The sequence below is a fragment of the Pristis pectinata genome, chromosome 24, assembly GCF_009764475.1.
Source record: "Pristis pectinata isolate sPriPec2 chromosome 24, sPriPec2.1.pri, whole genome shotgun sequence".
Lineage (NCBI taxonomy): Eukaryota > Metazoa > Chordata > Chondrichthyes > Rhinopristiformes > Pristidae > Pristis > Pristis pectinata.
Window position 1 is genome coordinate 22,761,434 of NC_067428.1, and position 23,334 is coordinate 22,784,767.

The 23,334-nt window shown below is 36.9% G+C and overlaps 1 protein-coding gene across 1 annotated transcript in view; it reads right to left on the bottom strand.

The window, feature by feature from the left end:
* Positions 1 to 1,236: 1,236 nt before the first annotated feature.
* Positions 1,237 to 23,334, bottom strand: part of LOC127582751 (guanine nucleotide-binding protein G(q) subunit alpha-like) — an 89,076-nt gene continuing 66,978 nt past the window's right edge. Inside the window, exons 3-7 of the mRNA XM_052038323.1 lie at positions 22,305 to 22,459; positions 20,041 to 20,169; positions 13,345 to 13,474; positions 12,500 to 12,653; positions 1,237 to 9,436 (exon numbers count right to left, since the gene is read on the bottom strand). Coding sequence (XP_051894283.1) covers positions 9,246 to 9,436; positions 12,500 to 12,653; positions 13,345 to 13,474; positions 20,041 to 20,169; positions 22,305 to 22,459 — 759 coding nt within the window. The 3' untranslated portion in view covers positions 1,237 to 9,245. The remainder of the gene's footprint in view (positions 9,437 to 12,499; positions 12,654 to 13,344; positions 13,475 to 20,040; positions 20,170 to 22,304; positions 22,460 to 23,334) is intronic.

A 23,334-nucleotide genomic window follows, 5' to 3' on the forward strand; every position in this document is an offset into this window, starting at 1 on the left:
CTCTTTTACTCTGGCTTCTGACCACTTCCTTTCCAGTCCTGATCAAGGGTCTCGGCCCAAAATGTCAATTGTTCATTTCCTTCCAAAGATGTTGCCTGATCTGCTGAGTTCCTCCAACATTGTGTGCATTGCTCCAGATTTCCAGCATCTGCAGTCTCTCGTCTCCCTGTGAGTGTGGGGGTTTCCTCAAGGTCCTCTGGTTTCCTCCAACATCCCAAAAACTTGTGGGTTGGTAAGTTAATGGGAATGTGGGGAGAGTAAAATGGGTGAGGGTGGAATTGCTGTAGCTTGACAGTCAACTTGGAATTAGTGTCGAAGGGCCTGTTTCTATGCTGTATCTTTCTATGACTCTACTGTAAGCAATTAAAGATAGAGGTTAGAGTAGGAATGGAATGGAGAATTTGTGACAGTCAACTTGAATTGCAGGATCACTCTTACAGACCAAAGAGTGGTGGTGTGTGTAGTGGTCACCTGATATACACTTATTTTTAAATATTAGTCTGCATTGGAGAACCTAAGTCAGTGTTATTGCAGCAGAACTATTCATCACATATTCAATGCTGATGAGCAGGTTGACTTGAAATTTTGATGTGTTGCATTTTTCCAACATTGCGCTTAGGAATCAATATTTCCTAGAGTGTAATGGGGATTATGATGGTTTCACAGACGAATTACTTGATTCTGTAAATTCAATCATGCAATCTTGTTGCAAACTTTGCTATGCGGATCAGTTGTTTTCTGTGATTGCACACGTGATGTCATTCCCCAACGTAGTGCTCATTTGGAGCACTTCTAGAAATGGAGAAATTGTCATCTTGTTCTGAAGCTCACCTGCCATTGGGTACTCTCTATCCAAACAAGTTCTAACAATCCTGCCTGCTGCATGATTTAATCAGGACATTCCTCAGCCTGGCACTGGTTATCTGACACAGGTACATCATTAATTTACTTAACAACTCCCAACGACTCCCAAATTCAGACCCAAGTTCACAACCATTGCCACCCACTGATAACTTGCACCTCTCCCCCATCTCGCCAAAAACAAATGGAGCCTAATTACTTGATCAACCCTCCAATCACAGGCCCGTAAATTACTAAACCTTTGGGCAACTAGCAGTACACTTCCCACAGCAGCTGAAAATCTATTACTATCTTTGTACTCAACAAGTGCTTGTGTATACTAGATTATACTCTAATTTGCATTAAAATAATGACAAAGTGCAAACCATATAGGAACAAAATTTATTCCAATTTAAAACAGATTTCAGGATAAGGATATGAAAATCAAGTTCATGTTTCCATGAGGGTCAAGCTACAGAGGTCAAATGAAACTATTACAAAATTATGGCCGAAAAATACTGTATTAATAACCAGTAAGACCCTTCTTGGGCGAATTATACAAGATTTTTTTTATTTTTCAAAAACTATGTCCCTCCCCAACATCAATACATGCATTAAAATGACAATTTAAAAACAGCAGTTATAGCTCTTAAATAGTTTAAAGTTTCCTTTTAACAGGACCTAATATACAAGTCCAACCTAAATTTCCACCACATTGGCACTTGGAGAGTCTGGCACTACAAAGAAGGGACTTGGCACACTAATTCATTATTCTACATAATTTACATTTGGTTTACTTAAAAAATTCTGTGAAAGATCAGTAATACATATTTTAGTTCAATACACCACTGCTGATGGCTGCCATGCTTCAATTTTCTTCAAAAAGTTACAAGCATAGAAATACACAACAAAATATGAAGTTTGTATATCCCACCAAATGAATAATAAAATGTTAACATCCCAGACCTATGACAGAACAGTTACTTTACATGAAGGCAGGACATCTACAGGAGGTATAATATTCATTCTATACACAACCTTACTGAAGCTAAAGATGACTTTTCAGCTCAAACTGCGTTTCCCCCCCTTCCCCACCCACCCCCACCCCCCAACTGAACAGGCTTATTTTTCCACATGGAGTCTTTAGTACCTTAATTATTGCATGGACAGCCTTAAATGATTTGCTGTGTTGAAGCAAAGTGAGATTGTTGCTTACAGTCTCCCTCCCTTTTCAAATCTGTGCAGCATTGGGCTTTATCTGTTGATCTGGCAATATACAAGCAATGGAAAAGTTACATCTTCTAATTACCCTACTCTTTGCTTGATGAATGAACACAATATATTTTCAATTTGTTATTTTATGGCTCTGCAACAGTTACTTTTATCATTAAAAGCTGCCAGAAAGAATGCATCTCTTCCAGCTGCCCCCTTTACCAACCAGCAAGCCAAAATGAGAAGCAATTGTTAACATTTCAACTTCATCATGCAGATATGCAGGCAGATAAAGCATTGTTATTTAGATGATGCATGTTTTGCTCTCTCAAACACTGATCCTGAAACAGGAGTTGAATTCAGCACCACTTCTGATTTTCTGCCCTCAGCAGACTGCAACTTTCATACCTGCTGGAATGTTGTAATGATCACATTGCATTTTCGCTTTCCAACACTGAGAAAATATACTTAGTAGCAGGTTGTACTAGTATTCACAATACAAAAGGCCTCGATGAAAACATTAAACATCTTACTTCAACAGAACATTCTTAATCCCACTGTGAATGCCAGTATGGCTGGGCCCACAAGTAATAATTATTGTTAATCAGAAACCAATGCTGAATCCCATCTAGCCAGAAAGGGAGAAATATTTCATGAATAGAGACATTAATGTTAAAATGTCTAGAAATACCCACAAAGGAGGAAATCTGATGGAAAGGTGACAATTAGTAAGTGAGCAGAAACAGTGAAATCTCTCCACTATTCTCTCTGTGATCTTTCATTTCCTCTCCTGTACCTTCTCTCAGTGTAGGCTGTTCTTCAAGGGTCATAAGTACATGTACCGTTCAACCCAAATTCATATTATCTTTTGCTTCTGCCAGTAGAATTGCCAGACTTTCCCTTGTGAAATTCACATAAGAGCATGAAAAATAAGGACCTGAAGGAACATGCTACCACCCTAACTGATACTGAGGCATTTCATTTATGGATACTTTCCTACACGGCAAATGTTATACTATAAATATTACCATCAGGTACACATAGTGAATCATTGACCTATTATTTAAAATTTGTAAATCGCATCTTCATGCAGCTGAATTAAACATGGAAAATGATTCACATTCACTGAATTTATTACTCCTGTTGGAAGGCCAAAGTGGAGCTGGAGGGGGTTGGGGCAGATTGGCAGGTGTTGCAAGATCTCCTAAAAGCAAAAAAAAATTGCAAAAAATGCTGGAAATCTGAAATGAAAACAGAAAATGCTACAAATACTCAGGTTAGGCAATATCTGTAGAGGGGGAGCCATATTTAATGTTTCAGGTCAACATCTGATGAAAGCTGCTGCATGATCTGCTGACTATTTCCAGCATTTTCTATTTTGGAAACATCTGTAGGTGATCAAACCAATGTATTTTCCTATCAGTAATAATTTAGAACATAGGAAAAGGCAAGAATTGGTCATTTGGCCCCTCTTATCTATTCAACTCAATTCGATAAGTTCATGTGGTGAACTTTCATCTTGGCACCACTTTCCTGCAATAACCTAATATCCCTTCGGTCCCATAGTATCAACATGGCATTTTAGTCATTTAAAATTATTTTTGTGACAACCTCATTAATAACCTGACAGGAAAGGTATAAAAATATAAAAACAGCAAAGTAACTGTGAAATAATTATAAATTGCACCCTTCATTAGAGGTGCCCTCTTTTGTTATCACCACCTCCCAGAAAAAACCTACTTACTCCAATAATTTACAACAATTAATCAACAAATAAAAATCATAACTTGTATTGCAGATTTCATTGTAGTAATAAATACTTGCAAATGTAATTGCCTCACAGCTCCAGCGACCTGGGTTCAATCTTGATCTCTGGTGCTGTCTCTGTGGAGTTTGCATTCTCCCTCCGACCCTGTGGGTTTCCTCCAGATGCTCCAGTCTCCTCCCACATCCCAAACACGTGCGGGTAGATAGGTTAATTGGCCACTATAAATTGCCCTTAGTGTGTAGGTGAGTGGTAGAATTTGTGGGGAGTTGAGAGAAATGTAGGGAGAATACAGTAGGTGTAGCATAAATAGGTGTTTGATAGTTGGTGCCAACTTAATGGGTGAAGAGCCGGTTTCTGTGCCATATGACTTTTTTTTTTACAGAATTTATCCCCAGTCCTAATATAAAGATCATCCATATACCATTCTTTTGCAATGGCACTAAATGATTCTTTCACTGATTGACCTAGATTTTCAAATATGCAAAAATAAGCAACCCTGATAAACCAAGGATATCATGGCCACTCACACCCCCATTTCTCACTTGGATTCCCAAATATTTGCAGAATATCAAACGTAGAAGCTTGAGATAATGAAAACAATGTGGAAAAATAGCCTATACAGCTCAATACTGTAAAGCAGATAGCTAGAAAGATTAAAATGCAATTACTAATAAGCCACTGCTGCTAGAAGCTTGCTAATTCTCCTCAAGGAATAAACAAACCAAAAAAAGATTTGTGACCAAAGCTTGGTCCCTTGGCTGAAATACAATACAGAGGCATTTCTCATATTTATTCCCCTATAGTATGCAAGCATATACTACATACATTTTATACAATTTCTTTTGCAAATCTGGGTTCGTTAAAAAAAACTACCACCTTCAAATTGGTAAATTGTTTCACGTCACATTGTGACCCATATTCACAAAAGTAAATGTGCAAAAAGTGTAAATTGGAATCAACATTATGCATTATGTAACCTTTCTGATTATGGGTCCAAATTCTCAACATGAAGTTTACAAGTTATGCATAAAAACTCAAAAGTGCACAAAACCCGGGGCCAATAATAGATCACTCAGTATGGTCAATGTAGTGTTTTTTTAAATAAACTCTTACATCTAAAGAGAAATGACATTTTTCTTGGAAAATTTGGATGGTAAAGGGTGTAAAGGGAAACAAAATCTTATTTACACAGGCTGATTGGCTTTAAGATCAAAACAAGCTGTACATGGTTGAATATTAGGAATGAAAAAATGATCTTTTGGTTATATTTGAAAATTATAGAATTGAATTTCCACTGCGATATAACATTTACAATCTTCAATTCATTAATCTTGGCTAACTTGAGTAACATGTTCAAAAGCTACATGTCCTGCAACTATCAAATCCACCATTAATGTAAACAAACTATTTAAAAGTCAGTTTTTCCTAAGGGACTTGAGAGATATTGGTTAGACATTCTCATCTAAAAGATCACCAGCTATCCAAATCATAAAATTGCTTAGTGTCATTTAAAAATTACATCATTCCATAATAATGATGTCTACCCACTGAGCTCAAAATAAAGTGTTATATTTATAACTGCATGCACACAAAGTTCAGTTCCAGAATTTTGCTAATTTTCTTTTCAAAAAAAACTACTTAATTATGCAAAAATTGCATTCTTCCTGAAAAATTAGAAATTTAAAAGTTCAATAGTATTATAATATGCTGCACACACTCAATATAAGTGACCGAAAGCTGCATTCTATCGTAAATTCTAATTTGTCCAATACTATTCAGGCAAAGATAAATGCACACTATTCATTAATACAAAGAAGATGCTCATTTTGGAATAATTAAATCATTCCTTCTGAATGGGGAGGAAGTGGGAGCCATTACTAGTAAGGGTATCATGGGGGGAAAGGAGCTCTTTTAATAAAATTTAACAGTTTTGCAAAGTAGCAGTGAAGAACATGGAGGAAGGTAATGTGGGGACAAATACCTGCAGAATATTCTCAATTGAAGACATGCATTTTACATTCTATAGCACTGTAGCTGTAATCAAATCATACCAGATGGTTTCAAGTAAAGATACATAACTTTTATATATTAGTCAGAGTCAGGCTAACATACCAAGTATTGCATCTTTATTCTGCAAACCCAATTTTCCCTAAATCTCTGTTGTAACATTCCCACCTTTCTGCAAAGATTATAGCATTTTGATTCCACTCCTGAATTAGATGTCTTTTTTAGTTATTGGATTATTTCTTACAAGCGTTAAATTCAAGAGGGACAGAGAAAGATTCAAAAGACGAAAATCTTTGTTCTAGCCTTATGTAATAAAACTGAAGTGTACACATTATAGGCAAATAACTTACTTCAAGATTTGGTAAGGCACTCTACTTCACTGCCCAACAGATTCCTTTTCTGTTCCATAATGTTAGAAAGTACAATTCCTTCTGTTTTTTGTATCCAAAAGTATCTCCCCCACCCACTGCACCCGTTTCCCCTGACATTGTCTAGTCCTGTCAAAATGTCCAAGACATTTTGTGTAAACAAGAATTAAGGAAACCTCATGTTGTATCATTATATTGCTCATTAAAAATGGCACTGAATAGAAACATGAAACTTTTGCAGGGGATTAGAGTGTTTGATAATGGTCTGTAGTGTAGAGAATACTTGATTGTTTTAAACTACAATTTAAGAACAGAAAGAAAAGGATAAAGAGCTTTGTAAATAATCAAATTTCTCTTTCAATCTAACCTGACATGGAAAGTGTTTTGAAATAAAGTCAAATGCATACTTGTATGTATTAATTTCACATTTACTAACTCTAAAATTGAACTCTTATTTAAAATCCCAAAGTATCTCAAGGTAGAAACATGTGATATCTGCATGAGGGGTGTTAATTTGATGGTGCCCTTTTTATTCTCTTTACTCATTCAGATATGGTATACTTATTTTAAAAGTACCTTTTCAGAAGGGGCATTAAGTTTATATTCTGTGTAACTGCAGATAAAGTTAAAAATTCACCAAAAATAGCACTAATATAAATGCCGGATAATCAATTTTATGATATTAAGATCAAACATTACTTTTTTTTAAAAATGGAAGAAAATGTAATACTTGGGGTTACAGAAACAGATCTTTGCTGCTACCAGTTTCAACACATTTCTGCTAATCAAAATGTTTAGCCAGTGCTGTTTTAACTTAATATGAACAAACAATTGTGTAGTTACAATGGCATTCTCACCATGAATCATTCCATTACATCACTGCTTACCAAATTACACTTTCGGCCATGTTTGAAATAATAACAAATTTAACTCTGAATCATCAATCTGCATTCCACTAAAAAATACAACAAAACCTATTATCTACGGCTATACTTCTGAACAGTCAGCGATACTTGAAAAAGCATTTGTTGGATTATAGTCAAACAATAAAATGCAAAATGTTGTATTGTGTATGCCTTTGCTGCTCTCATATTCTATCCCAGTTGCGTTAGTGCGAGAAGATCTGTGTACATTAAATCAATCACCACAATGTTGAATCTGGTGCCCTTTTGTTGGCTAAAACTCAAAGCAAATGACGGCATTTCCTATGGTGATGGCAAGAACTACAATTCAGAGGCTTACTTAAACTTACCAGCTGTACTACCATTGAGTAGGGAGCAGCAAAATGATTTGAATGCAGGAGAAAAACATTTCCAACTGCATAAGGAATTAAAAAGCACACACACTTCTGAACATGCCATATTCTGCTATACAGGCTGTCCCTGAGTAATGAACAGGCTCCGTGTTTACAGATGTCCTTAAGTCGATTTTGCCCACAAGTCGGAAAATACACAAAAATCACTTGATATTGTAACCACACCTCCGCAGGACTGTAATGAATGGCATCAAAAGCAGAAAAGACTGATAAGAAACAGTTACTAAAAGTGGTGAGAGAGCAAAAACTAATTCCGCTGTTCGTAGGAACAAATGTATGTATGCACGTTGGACTTTTGAATTTAATATTATGGGAGCTCATTCATATGCAGGGGTTTCTATAAGTCAGGCACTCATAACCCGGGGATGGTCTGTACCAATTCACCACTGAGATGTAGCATTTATATCAGGACTACAGATAACTATTAATATTACAAAGTAGTCTTGATATTCGTTTGGTGAGGTCAAAACTTGCAAAATGTAAGGTACATTATAGTTATGGCACTGTGCAGCATTTATAAAAGCCATCCTTTCACTTTTGTACAGAGAAATCACAAATTAAGAGCTGTGTAGTGCAACTTTCTTGGCACCTGCATTCCTATAAAACAGAGGTTTTCTTTTCAAACAGGCCTGATATATCTATTAAAAAAAGATTCTGTAAAAAGTACCTGACTGCATAAAACTATCCTTCTATTAAAAACTTTCAAGGTTAAAAACCCTCATCAGCTAAAATTAGCATAAACTGTCAACTTACTTTAGTTTAGCAAGTCATCCTAAAAAAAACTCCATAACCTGCTACTGTAGTGTACAGCAGTAAAAAAAAAATCAAAGTTTGGCAACAGGTGAGCATCTGTAAACCAATTCATACAGAAACATTCTAATCTGAAATCAAGCCTAAATATACTGGTCCATAAATTAGATAAATACACTTATTTCTTTATACTAGATTTGGCTTCATTTGTTTGCCAAGTAATCATTATTTCCACATCTCAGGTTTCTAAGTACTTGAGCAAATTTTCCCCCACCACCCCCAGTTTTCCCCATGATATTTGCTCAAGCTGCAATTGCTTAGTGAGCTCCCATCTTTGTAGTCCATGGCTGAAGTACAGCAAGTAGCAAACTATATGTATAACATCAATAATTTATTTTTTAAAAAATCAAAAAAATAAATCACAGTATCAATACTTTCTCATTGATCAGGAAAAAAAAACAAATAAACCAGAAACAGTACATCAATTAAGCAAGTGATGACCTGGTTTCTGTTAGACAGAGTTCTGAAACATCACCACTTTGCACCACAGAGTACATCTGTGATTAGACAGCAGAAGGCCAGCATAACCAAAAGAGCATGAAGAGGGGGTGGCATTGCATTTTGATTTGGCAAGTGGAAGAACACTTGCTATTTTTTGTTTGAACAAGCATTAAAGAGAATGTAGCTCAAGCCAACTATCTGTTATACAGCTAGTTATTAAGTGATATTTGAAAAAAATGGAAATGTAGATTGGCACCAAAAAAAGATGCACATTAAAAATGTTGTGTCCCCTGTCCCTCCCCACCCTGCATTGTTGAATAAAACCATTTTCGTATTTTTTTTTAAAAGAAGCTACAACTCCGTGGACGCACAAAGACAAGTATCCAGGATGACAATTAGCAGTTTGCAAACTTCACAGATCATAACAATTGTGATCATTATGGTTTAAATTTTCTTATTTCCTTTCTTTACTGCTTTGGTCAGGTCAGACCAAGTTGTACTCCTTCAGATTCAGTTGTAGGATTGTATCTTTGACGGCGGCAAAGACGAAACGTATGTTCTCCGTGTCTGTGGCACATGTGAAGTGAGAGTAGATGATTTTATCACTATCTGGATTCAGGTCAACAAACATCTTCAGAATGAATTCTCTGGCAGCTTGTGCATCTCTCTGTGGACCTATAAGAAAACACAAAAAATGTAATTGTCTTCTTTGTAGCATCCACAAGTTTATGAAGGAAAAAATGGTCCTCTTTCTCAAATACTGATTAGCTTGTCCATCAAGCATCTGATAAATCTAGTTGGCTTGGTAATTCAATCTCAATTAAATTACTGCTAATGCTTTTATATTGCAATCATGGAAAGCTGAGCTATTGTGGTCTGATTTATCTAATGTGTAGATGATTCTCCTGCAAACAGCTGCATGGTTGGGAACTGCCTCTCCATATATTAAGATGGATACAAGCAACATTTTGGCAAATGTGGATACGTGAGAGAATATCAGAAGGAGAGACAGCATAGCAGTCTGTGTGCTCGATATTATCAATGCAAAAGAATGTTTCACTGATCCAACATCAAGAAGATCCAGTTATAAAAGCAGTCTTCCATAAAGTCAAGTTGAATTAAAGTGCCAACACCTGCATGATATACAGGGGACAATGACCAAAACTGAAACAGAGGATATGTAACACTAAACATCCACTACTGGCAAATAAAGACAGTTACTCTGTCTCATAAGTAGCATTTTAAAAGATTATATCAAACGGTAATCTCGGGAAACAATATAGTCTAGTTTGCTCATCTCTGTCGCTCCACCACTCTGCTGCAATAAACTAATTAACTTTCAGTCTTGTGAAATATTTTAACAGGATGCCTCTCACAAGAAGGGCAATCATTCCACACATGAAATATCTAATCTCACTGCCAAAGTCTCAGGTCTCCTGCTTCTCTTTATTTACATAGTTTTACAAACAAGTATTGCATGGATTTCTAATACAACAGCTTTTCACAAGTACTATGCCGAATTTGATGCAATTTACATCCCGTGATCTAACAAAGAACTAGCTTGGAATTTACTTGTATCATCATAAGCAAAGGAAGTACAGGTCATTCACTTGAACGTGATAGTACAGCACAGGAACAGGCCCTTTGGCCCACAATGTCTGTGCTGACCACGATGCCAATTTAAACTGCACATCTGACTGCACAGTCTATATCGCTCCATTTCCTGTCTGTTCATGTGCCTGTCTAAATGCCTCTTAAATGTTGCTCTCGTAGCTACTTCCACCACCTCTCCAGGCAACACGTTCCAGGGACATACTACTGTAACAAAAAACCTGCCTCACAAATCTCCTTTAAACTTTCACCCTCTCATCTTAAGCTTATGTCTTCTAGTACTTAACACTTCCACCCTGGGAATAAGACCCTATCTATACCTCTCATAATTTTAGAAACATCTATCAGGTTGCCCCTCAGCCTCTAGCTCTCCTTTGTCCAACTTCTCCTTACAGCTAATAAATCTCAAATCTAGGCAACATCCTGCTGAACCTCTTCTGCACCCTCTCCAAAGCCTTCACATCCTTCCTGCAATGCAGTGACCAGAACTGCACATAATACTGCAAATATGACCTAACCAAAGTTTTATACAGCTGCAACTTTGACTTTTATACTCAGCACCACAACCAATGAAGGCAAGTATGCTGTATACCTTTTCTAACAAACTATCTACTCATGTTGCCACTTCCAGAGATCCCTCAAGATCCCTCTGTACATCAATGCTCCTTAGGGTCCTGCCATTTACTGCCAGGGAGGTGGTGGAAACAGATACATTTGACCTCCTAAAGTACAACACCTCACACTTGTCTGAATTAAACACTATTTGCCATTTCTCTGCCCATATTTCCAACTGATTTATAATCCATCTCCTGCTGCATCCTTTGACAACCTTCCTCACTATCTATAACTCTTACATTTTTGTGTCATCTGCAAACTTACGAATCAGCCTACCTACATTTACTGCCCAAATTATTTATATACGACACAAACAAGGATGAGTTTGTGGCTAACTCAATTTTGTTAGTAGATGGCAAACCTAACCTAGAACAAAGAGGTCACATGCCTTAGCAAAGGGTGAGCAGAAACCAGCTCTCTTCTGGATATGGAGCAGCGATGCATCTGGCTCTTATTATTTAAGTCAGTGAGCTCGGCCATATGAACCACAAGGTGCTGCTCCAGTTTTTTCAAGCATTAAGATGTGCTGCATCTGATGAATTCATGCAAGTTCAGAAATAAAATTATGACAATGGTTAAATCAAAAGAATATTTGATAGGGAAGTTTAAAATCATGATCAGTTTAAATAGTTTTGAATCAATTTCTAACAATTGAATTGTCAATAACCAGAAAGCACAGATTTTTAGGTAACTGGCTTACGAACCAGGAGGTGACAAAGAAAAGCTTTTGTAATGAATGGTCATAATTTGTCATGGATTCAATAAATATCTTCAAGGCAATTCAATAAATACTTGAAAAAATATTGCAGGGAGACAGGCAAGAGCAGGAAACTAACCAAATTTTCCTCAAGGGTCAGCACAGACTTGATGGGGTCAATGATAACCTTGTGTGTGAAACCATATCTGACAGTCTTAAATACATACATGGATACAATTACATGAATAGTGCAAGATAAGATGAGATTGCTTTATTAGTCACATGTACATCGAAACACAGTGAAATGCATCTTCTGCACAGAGTATTCTGGGGGCAGCCCACAAGTGTCGCCACACTTCCGGCGCCAACATAGCATGCCCACAACTTCCTAACCCGTATGTCTTTGGAATGTGGGAGGAAACTGGAGCACCTGGAGGAAACCCACCCAGACACAGGGAGAACATACAAACTCCTTACAGACAGTGGCCGGATTTGAACCCATGTCACTAGCACTGTAAAGCGTTACACTAACCACTACACTATCGTGCCTGCTATGATGCTCATTCTACTGAAATAAGTCCATGTTACTTGTGACATCTTTCCGATGGGTTCTATTCTACAATACAGCTTATGCAACATCAAATATAATATTTTGTTGCTCACAAGTTGTTTGTATTCACATCATTGGGAGCAAACTGGATTTTTAGTACTCCAACTCATTCAAGGCTCCTTCCACAACTTCACAAGAAAAACTGATATTTACTCATTTACTCAAACTCAATCTACTCATTTACTCAAACAAGACACTTACTCACCATCAAACTCTGGAAAGTAGTCAACCAAATGGGAGTACATTATTTTTTCTTCCAGAAGATCCTTCTTATTTAGGAAGAGAATGACTGAAGAGTTTTGAAACCAGGGATACGTGATTATCGTCCTAAATAGAGCTTTGCTCTCCTCCATTCGATTCTGGAAAGAAATTTATTAGAGTAAATTCTGAAAGCTACACCAAATGTTACTGATACTTTCACTTAAACTCTAATTAGTGTGATGCTTTGTATTGCAAACTCTGATACCAAATTTCTTTTGCACAATATTTGTAAAAATTTGGAACAATTTTAAATAAATAGTATTCACAAATCTTGAGTACAGGAGACTAATCAAGTTACAGATATTCACCCTTACAGATTTCACAAATCACTACCCAAAAATGAGATGTGGAATAAAATTCACTCATGGAATTTATGAGAATAAAAGTAAATAACTCAACACAATATTTATTTTTCCATCTCATGTTTCTTAATGCACATGCAGTGACGTGGGTTCACGTTACAGAAGATCTTAATACGGCTTGTTTCCTAGGAATGCAAACCTCCGTAATGTGGAGGGTCTCCTGTAGTACTTAGCATGATTAGAACTACATCAAAAATGTTTCTCTTATTTAAATACACAATTGGGAAAAGTTCAAAAAATATACCAGGATCACCATGCATATTTTCATGCATTTTCACATACTATTTTACATTTTGTATGCGACTTCAATATTTTCAACATTGGAGTGTCAACATTTGTATTCACAATGTATTCAAGTGTCAACATTTAACAAATTTTGATCTCGATCCAATTTGTTAGAACATGGACTCTTTAAAAATATACATACCTCATTATCAGATTCTACTAGAACCTGATCATATTCACTAAGTGCCACTAAAAACATGATCGATGTCACATTTTCAAAGCAATGTATCCATTTCCTTCTTTCTGACCTCTGACCTCCAACGTCCACCATTCTAAAAAGAAAATACAAAGTGTACTGAAGAAATAGGAGCAGGAGTAGGCCATTCACCCCTTGAACTTGTTCTGCCATTCAATAAGCTCATGGCTATTTTCCACTTCAAACACCTATTTCCTGCCCTGTCACCATATTCCTACATTCCCTGAATACGATAAACTTAGTTACGTCTGTTTTGAATGCAATCCACAGCTTCCAAAGCCCTGCTGGGTAGAGAATTCCAAAGATTCACCACCTTGAATTAACAAATTTTTGAGACTATGACCCCTAGTTTTAGTAATAGGGAAAACATCCTCCCTGCAACTACCCCACTAAAAATATAGTACGTTTCAATGATGCCACCTCTCATTCTTTAACCTCTTGAGAATAGAGGTTTAGCCAATCAAACTCACCTCAGATGACAGACTCACTATCCCAGCAATAAGCCTTGTAAATCTTCACTGCATTCCCTCTACAGCAGGCATATCCTTTTTAGGTAAGAAACCAAAATGGCACACAATACTCCAAGTGTGGTCATACACTACACCACCCCGCGTCCCCCCGTCCCCCCCCATGAAATGGTAGCAAGACATCTTTATTCTCATAGTCAAATCCTCCAGCAATAAAGGCCAAGGTACCATTTGCCCTCATAATTGGCTGCTGCAGCCACACATTAACAGTGATTAAGGTGCAAGAACACCCATATGCCTTTGTACATCAACATTTCTCAATCTCTCATCATTTACTAGATACTTAGTATCTTCTCTTTGTACTGAAGGTGATAAATTCAAATTACACTGCATTATACTTCATCTGCCACGTTGAAGCCCCTTGTCTACATCCCCTTGAAACTTCTTTGCTTGGAAATCACTACCCACATAGTTTCAGTATTATATATGGTCCAGCTGGCCATATTGTTCATAAAGACTGACCAGCTGAGGCCCGAGAAACAATCACCACAGTCTGCCAATTTGAGGAAGACCAGTTTATTCATACCCTATTTTCTATCTGTTAACTAACCCTCAATCAGCATTGCTGGAAAATCTCTTCATCCACCCATCCTCCTCTCCCACCTTCTCTGCTACTTAAACTAATGTTCCTCTTTCACAGTTCTGGAGGATTTCGGATCTATAATGTTAACTGTTTCTCCTTCCACCACTGCTGACTGACTGGTGTTTCTCCAGCATTTTGTTTTTATCTCAATCCACACCAGTATACTACCCCATGTACTCACACCTTGTTCATCAACTTCCTGTGTGGGCCCACACAAATCCAAATACACTACATCCACTGGTTCCTCTTCATCCACTCCACTAAACACATCCTCGGAGAACTCAATGGATTAGGCATGACTTTCCTGTCAAAAATCTATGTTGACTCTGCTCAAATCATTATTTTTTAATCATCCTGAAATTACATTCTTTATAGATTAAGCATTTTTCCAACTACTGATACCAAGTTAACAGGTTAGTAATTCCTCATTTTCTTTCTTTTAAATTGTGACATCACTTCTTTTTGAAAACTTCCAGTAGGCAAGAATCATTCCGGAATCTACAAAATCATGGAAAATGAAAATGGAAGAATCCACCATCTCTACAGCCATCTTTTGTAAAACACTGGGATGTAGATCATCAGGTCTTTAGGATTTCAGTTTTCAGGTTCATTAACTTCTCTACTAGTATTTCTTTACTGATACTTATTTTATTTACTGAAAAATAATAAAAACAGACTTATGTATTTAACAGCACAATTTTAGAGCCTGATCATTATTCAGAAACTGCTGTTTGATTTTCATGGGTGACAAAAATTTGTTTAAAGAAGCAGCATTTGTTTAATGCTTGTTTGTACTTCATTCATTAATAGACATAGAAGAACTGTTTGCTGATAATAAAATGAATATGGTTTTAAATTTCAATGCAATATTGGACCCTGTAAGATAACTAGAATATTGAGGCCTTAGAAAGGGTACAATGTAGACTCGCTGCTCTGAGGAAATACAAAATAAAAACTTTTGAAAAGTTAGGACTTGCATTATAACAATGTAGATTATGGGTGCTCCGACAAAAACTCAATTATGAAAAAAAATGGGCCAGTTGATAACAAATTTCCACTGACTGAGGATGCCAGACAAGAGATTAAATATAAAAGTATGAAATTGAGTATATGGGAAACTTATAAACAGTGAAGTGGCACTCATTCTGTGCTTAGTGATTAAGGTCAAAATTTTATCTAGTCAAGATGAGAGTAGATGGGTGGATGTAGCAAAAGAGGTTTGAGGACTATGAAAACAGTGTAGGTAAACAGGTTATGATTTTCTATTTGCCAGGAGAAAACAACCGAGGCAGTTGGGATGAATGATAACATTTTCTTAAAATTCTATTTAGTTCCACGTATTTATATTGTTTCTATTATCTGTTGATGAATGAAGTGTTCTACTACCAAATAGAGTTGTCTGCAAATTTAGCAGCGAAAAATAATTACTCTCCAAGAGCTACCAGGACTGACCACCGTACAGGTGAAGGGCTCTCCTTACCAAATCATGCTCAACCGAACTCTGAAAAAGGCCAAATGTTTTGGCCATGGATGAGAAACCTATCACAATTTTAAAATGGAAATCACTATGATATTGGTAATAGTTGGCATCAATTATTGTAATTATTAAATAACTAAATTTTGACTTTTGCATTCTGGTGCACTCCTTCTGCTGTTATCTTGGGCTTCTGGGTGCTCCCACGAACTCGAGGCCATTCCAAATGTTCCTTCTCATTTTGAACAGTTATGGGCCAGGGATTCCCACAAGTTAGTGACAGAGCTTGGAACAGTGTCTAATTTGGGAGTCTGCTGTTGAGCACATGAACGGCAATGCCTGCCCATCAGAGCTGAATGAATGTAATGAGGGCCTCGATAGCTGGGATGTTGGCCTGGGGAAGAAAGCTGATGTTGCTTATTCTGCCAGTGGATTTGGAGAATTTGACAGAGGTAATCTTGGTGGTAGCTCTTCAGTGCTTTTGGGTGCCTGCCATTGATAGTCCATGCTTCAGAAGCATACAGGAGAGCAAAGATCACTGCTGATCAGTATGAGTTTTGTCCAGGATTTTATGTACTTGATTGAGAATTGTTCATCATGAATAAGTGCATCATTCTCAAAGTGGCAGGCTGTTACAAGTGGGTACCACAACATTTGGTGCTTAAGCCCTAGCTTTTCAAAATCTTTGTCAACAGTTTGGCTTGGGACCAAACAGGATATTTCCAAATTTGCTGACAATACTATGGAGGAGGATGTAAAAAGGCTTCAAGGGAAATACGAATAATCTGAGAGGGTGGCATATATGCAGATGGAGTGAAAAAAAATGAGGTTTCCTACTTCTGAGCACCAAACAATAAAGTGGAATTTTTGCTGTAAAGTTGAGGGATTGTTTGATGCTGATGTTCAAGGAACCTAGGTGCGCTAGTGCACAAATCACTGTAGGCCAACATGCAGATATAGCAGGAGGGCAAATAGCATGTTACCCATTATTACAAGAGGATTTGAATACAGGAGTAAGGAAGTCTTCGTTCAGTTGTAAAGGTCCATGGTGAAGCTGCACCTGGGTATTGTGTACAGTTTCAATCCCATTACCTCTTGCCATAGAGGAAGAACAGCAAAGATTAACCACAGGGATTTCAGGGATGGCAGATTTGCCACAAAAAGAGATCGAATAGACTAGGACTGTATTCTTTGGAGTTTTGAAGAATAATATCTCATTGAAACATAAAATTCAATACAAAACAATGTGACAGGCTAAATGCCAGGAAGATGTTTCCCATGACAATAAATAAATAAAAACTGGAGATGCAGCAACTGTGATACAAAAACAAATTGCTGGGAAGACTCAGAAGTTAAACAGCAAGAGTGGGGGAAGGATAGATACAAAGGAAATATCTTTGAAAGTTTGAGCCCAGGGTTGAGGTTGAGAGCAAGAAAGCAAGTTAGAGGAGAGAATAAATAAAACCATGAAATGAAGGCAGTTAGAGTGAGAGCAGAAACAATGGAACTTAAAATTTGCAAAGTGCAGGGCTGTGGCACAAGTCAGCTTGTCAGGCTGTATTAATGGAGAGAGAAAAATTAAGTCAATATTATAAATGGATGACAGCAGAAACTGCTAGTTATGACAGAAACAGAGAAAGCAAATTACCTGAAGTTAGAGTTCAATACAGTCCAGGAGGCTTCAAAATGCCTGGGCAGATGTGGTGCTGTTTCTCAAGTTTACATTGGGCCATATTATAATGGTGCAAGAGGCCACAGATAGATAGGTCAGAGCGAAAGTGGATGGAACATTAAAGTGGTAGCAACAGGCTTGTCTGATATGCCGTTACAAAGTGAACGCAAGAGCTAGGCAAAACAATCATTCAATCTACACTTTATTTCTCCAGTGTAGAGGAGACCACATTATGAACACTGATTGCAGAATGGAAGAAGTGCAATTGGAAAGCTGATTCATTTAGAAGGACTTTAAGTGCCTTGGGATGTTTTTAAATCACTTTTTGTTGATTCATTTACAGCATGCAAATGTTATCATTTTACTTTAACTGGTGTCTCGTTGGTGGGTCAGAATGGAGGGATGGTTTGAAGGCCACAAATATTAGCAAAGAATAGACATGGAAGTTTGATCTACTCAACTGATTTTCCATTTCTAAGGATGAAAATCAATTGGGTAGATCAAACTTCCATGGAGGGCTAAGCACTTTGGACATGATTGATTGAAACATGGATCAGAAAGTTAAAGCAGGTTTCTCAATACCCATTGATTGCTGTTGAGTGCAAACAGATTACAAAAAGCCGAGAAAAAACTGTAAGAACAAAAAGATGGATCTTATGGATATATCACACAAAAGTTAAATGGGATATGGGAGTGATACTGGAAATAGAACAGTGGGGGTGGAAGGGTGCAGTAGAGATGGTGAATGAAATTTTTGAGAGGGCATGGGTGGTGGCAGTGGTGTGAATATTTAAATATCATTTTACCATGATGCTGATAATCATCTTCATTTACAAAAAGGTTACTTAATATCATAGTATTTAATAGTCAATTTTTTAAAAAATGTTTTGGCACTTTCTAAAAATGTATTTCATGTTGTAAATAATTTGCATTTTTATATTACATTATAGAAGGAACTCATTTTTTTTTTAAATTTTGTGTGAACACAAGGGACAGCAGAATGATTAAGACTCTCTAATGGTAAAATCTGGTTCAAGGTCCTGCAATCTCTTCTTTCAAGTGCTATTTAAGTAGGGGTCAATGGACCATGTATTTTGACATTTACAAGATAACTTTAAAGTGCTATCAACCCATTTTCATTATAAAAAGGACCACAAAAGAAAGTGGATTAAGCACGCCACCTTTTCCTGACAAGAAAGTGGTTTTTAAAAACAAAATATAGACTGAAAATTAATACCTGAAGAGCATTCAGGTCAAAGAACAACGGAATTTCAAATAGTAACCATCTTTGTAAAGAAAAAGATTCTGTCAAGTTCATTTAGTCCCTCGTGTTCAGCACCTGTCAACCTACCAGTTTGACAAATGATGTCTTGTAGAGATAGACCAAAAATAACACTACTGTAAACCAAATGACCTAATTTTGATTTAGCCTACTTATATGCACTACAGACAATTTTACAGCAATATGTCCAAACTACCACAAATATAAACTTTGTTATCAAAGTTAACTTAGTTTTTAAAATCATTCTTGAATTTTTAAAAAAATAATTTAGAACAGAACATTACAGCACAGTAAAGGCCCTTCGGCCCACGATGTTGTGCTGACATTTTATCCTGCTCTAATATCTATCTAACCCTTCCATCCCACAGCCATTTTTTTTATTAATCACTTATGTGGCTATCTAAGAGTCTCTTAGATGTCCCTAATGTACCTGTCCCCACAACCTCTGCTGGCAGTGCATTCCACGCACCCACCACTCTGTGCAAAAAACTTAGCTCTGACATCCCTCTTATCTTCCTCCAATCACTAAAATTATGCCCTCTCATGTTAGCCATTTTCACCCTGGGAAAAAGTCTCTGACTGTCCACTTGATCTATCCCTCTTATCTTGTATACCTCTATCAAGTCACCTCCCATCCTCCTCCTCTCCAAAGAGAAAAGCCCTAGCTCACTCAACCTATCCCTCATAAGACATGCTCTCCAATCCAGGAAGCATCTGGTAAATCTCCTCTGCACCCCCTCTATAGCTTCCACATCCTTCCTATAATGAGGTGATCAGAACTGAACACAATACTCCAAGTGTGGTCTAACCAGAGTTCTAGAGAACTGCAACATTACCTCCCGGCTCTTGAACTCAACACCCCAACTAATGAAGGCCAACACACCATACGCCTTCTTAACAACTCTGTTGACCTGCACGGCAACCTTGAGGGATCTATGAACGTGAAGCCCAAGATCCCTCTGTTCCTCCACACTGCTAAGAATTCTGCCTTCAAATTCGATCTTCCAAAGTGGATCACTTCACTTTTCCGGACGTGGATTTGAACCAGCTTTAACCCAAAATAACATATTATATTAAAATCACAACTTTTCAGAAACCACCTACCTGAATATGATGCTTTGCAAATCAAAGGGGTATTCAATGATCCCTGTTGTTGGGATTCGAACTCTAAGAACATCCTGTTGGGTTGGGAGATAGGCAGAATCTGATATACGATCCAAATCACTAAGGTAACTACAAAGAGAGAAAAGCATGTATGCAAAAATGAAAACACAAGATGGCTCCAAAGACAAATTCATCAACATGCTTTCCTTAGGGGCTACGTTTTTCATTAAGAAATATGGTGGCAAAATTTACTTCCTTGTGATTTCCCCATCTTTCAGAATTGCACAGGTAATATCCAGACTACAGTTAGTTGATCCTCAGGACTGTTAATCTACATGCATTGTTTAACAGAAGCCACACTGCCAACTCCATCACAGCTGGCCGTTACCTTGAAGATATTATGTTAAGTAAATGGAGAAGCCCAAAAGGGAATTTTATCTAATTTTTCATCCTTTCAAATACAAGTTTCAGCAAATCCTCTTCCTCCTCTGGCTGTCCATCAGGATCAAGGATGACTTGCTGCCACTCCATTTGAGAAGTAGAAGATACCTACAAGTGAATTCTTTTATTATGGAGTGACCATTGCATAATAGCTGACAAGATTTTGAGAGTGTGATGTCATGGTCCAATGACAAGGACATTACTCAACCAAGCAGGACAATTTCAAACTATTGCTTCAAATTGGTCTGAATAAGGACAATGATATGAAATAAGTTCTACATTGACAATACTTTAGAGTGGATGGGCTACAGGGGAATTCCTTTATCACACTAAAAGACAACAAAATCTAATTACATGGTATATATAAAATAATGATGGCACAATACATTGATTACCATTCCCGCACTAACTTTCCTTTCTACTTCATCAGTTCAAAGGCTAGCTACTTTAAAGCAGAAACAATCACAATAAATACAAATTCTGAGCTTTAGAAAAACTCAAATCTGTGGAAAACAGGGCCCCGGTGAATGGAAGAGAGCATGGGAAACCAGGGCCTGGATGAGTGGGAATTGTACATATCACTTAGTTCGGCATTAACTCACATTCAGGATTTCCGTATGGTCAGATAGCAGATTATTGGAGATGTATTACCACTGTATATACAATTTCAATATTTCCCAAGATCATAAGACCAAATTACTGACTACATGTAGACTGCTCAGGAGTGAGAATTCAAAGAATTTACTTTCGCACTGAGTACAAAATACCTTTTGTAGCACTAAAAGTATCCAGAATTAATTTAACTGTTTTTTGAAGGCATTAAATCAATGCTATCTCTGGACTAGACAAGCACAAGTCAACAAATCAGCTTTTAATTGGTGATAATGAAACACCAAGTTCAAATCACGATGTTGCAATAACTATTTACTCACCATAACTTTTAAATGAACTTTACTGCTATTGGAAATAGATGTTCTTATTGCTTTTTGAGGCCGATTCCTTCACTTATGAAATCTTTTGTGCTACTTCTGAATGAAAATCACCATGTATGCAAAAGTGTAACATATGTCAGTAAACCAAAAGCAGCCCCCCACTTCAGAGAAAGGAAACTGATCGCCCTTACTACTTGAGTGATCCCTTTATTTGGAAATGATGGATGGAACCAGAAACAGCTAATTTGTGATGATTACACAGGTGAATAATTACTAAAATTCATTGAAGTCCACACATGCATAATTACTATTTAAGCTTATCTGGCATTAATGAAACTCCACCTGAAGTTCTTCAGAAAATGAGAAGGATAGGTAGAAATTGAGGCAAAATGGAATAAGGCAGCTTTACTTCTGAAAGAAAACTGTAGAAAATGACTTCAAGCTTTTGTGCCCAACATTACTGACAACAAGGAAAACTTTAGAATGTCAATAATTATTGTTAACAATTTCACTCTTCATTCTTGAGTATCATCTGAAGATAAGATCAAATTGTATTACTTCAAAGTTTTATTTGGAATTTAACGGAATCTAATGGTAGCAATATCCAATTTCTGATAAAGTGAAGTGAAATAATGTTTGAACTAGTCCAAATTTATAAATTTCCACATCATGTTGGATTTCACTATGTCAAATTCATGATCCAGATAAAACATTAATTTGTTTTAAAATGACACAAGAACTAACCTAAACACTTGCAAATATATAAATTTACAACATTATACATACACCTCTCTTAAAAGCATTCACAGATTATGTTCCTTGATCAGTTAAATTAGGAGGATCACATATCCTGGTTTTATCCAAGATGGTCCAAACAAGTCACGTACTTACTATTTAGCAGAGTCTGACAATTGATATTCTCGCCTTCGGTCATAGCACTCTTGTATTCCTGGATCATTCCACAGAGTCTTTATTGCACTTACATATGGACTACTGAAGGATGCTACTTTTTCTACGTCAACCTCTCGAATCAATTGTGCATTGGCCTAGAAATCAAAACAAAAACAATTTTTCTACTTGGTTCCTCACCAAAATCAATATAAAATCATCTATTGTACATTTTCCCCCAAGAGTCCAAAAGAAAAGCATCAATTACATTTTACCTAAACCAATGTTAATTTCTTTATGTGGGATGAGCAGTTAAGGCTCTTTTCTTTCAGACCAATCAAGGCAGATACTCCCTACCCTAATACATTCCTCTCTCTTGGCCCCATGGTTAGGCACTGCTATGGCTGACACATTCCAACCTCATGTAAATGCCACCATTGTAAAAATCCCAAACTCCAGTCCTTTCCTCAAACATTGATAATATTCCCAAGTACTACTCAATATGATTTTTGATTGAATTATTGCCAAAATAGATGCATCTTCATGACTTTAGCTCCTGGATCATGAATCTCACAGTTATCTTCTCAGGCAAATACACTGTGGAGACGACAACTTTTTTTTTTACAATTTTGCTCAAAGCTAAAAGTTTTAGCTATTAAACTACTGACTTTCATAAACCCAGGTTCTTGACTGAACTGTACTTTAACTCTATTTATTCAGTGATAAGAGATTTAATCTGGACAAATCCAAAATTGGGACTTTACAGTAGTTGACTGATCCCTCTTTAAGTTAGGTCAGTAAGCAATTCCATAAGGTCAACCTTAAACAATATGTATTTAAAGTAATAAAATTAGTCAAGTTAACAGGGGTTAAATTCCCTACTTCTTTCTCAGTCAAATTTTCATCCTCAACTTCAAACCCAATTATTGTCACTGGTGATCAATTAAAAATATAGCCAAAACAGAAGTGCTTTGTTTTACTGACTAGTAATGCAGGAGCTTTAAAGTTGACTGCTGCAGAATTTAAATTCTGC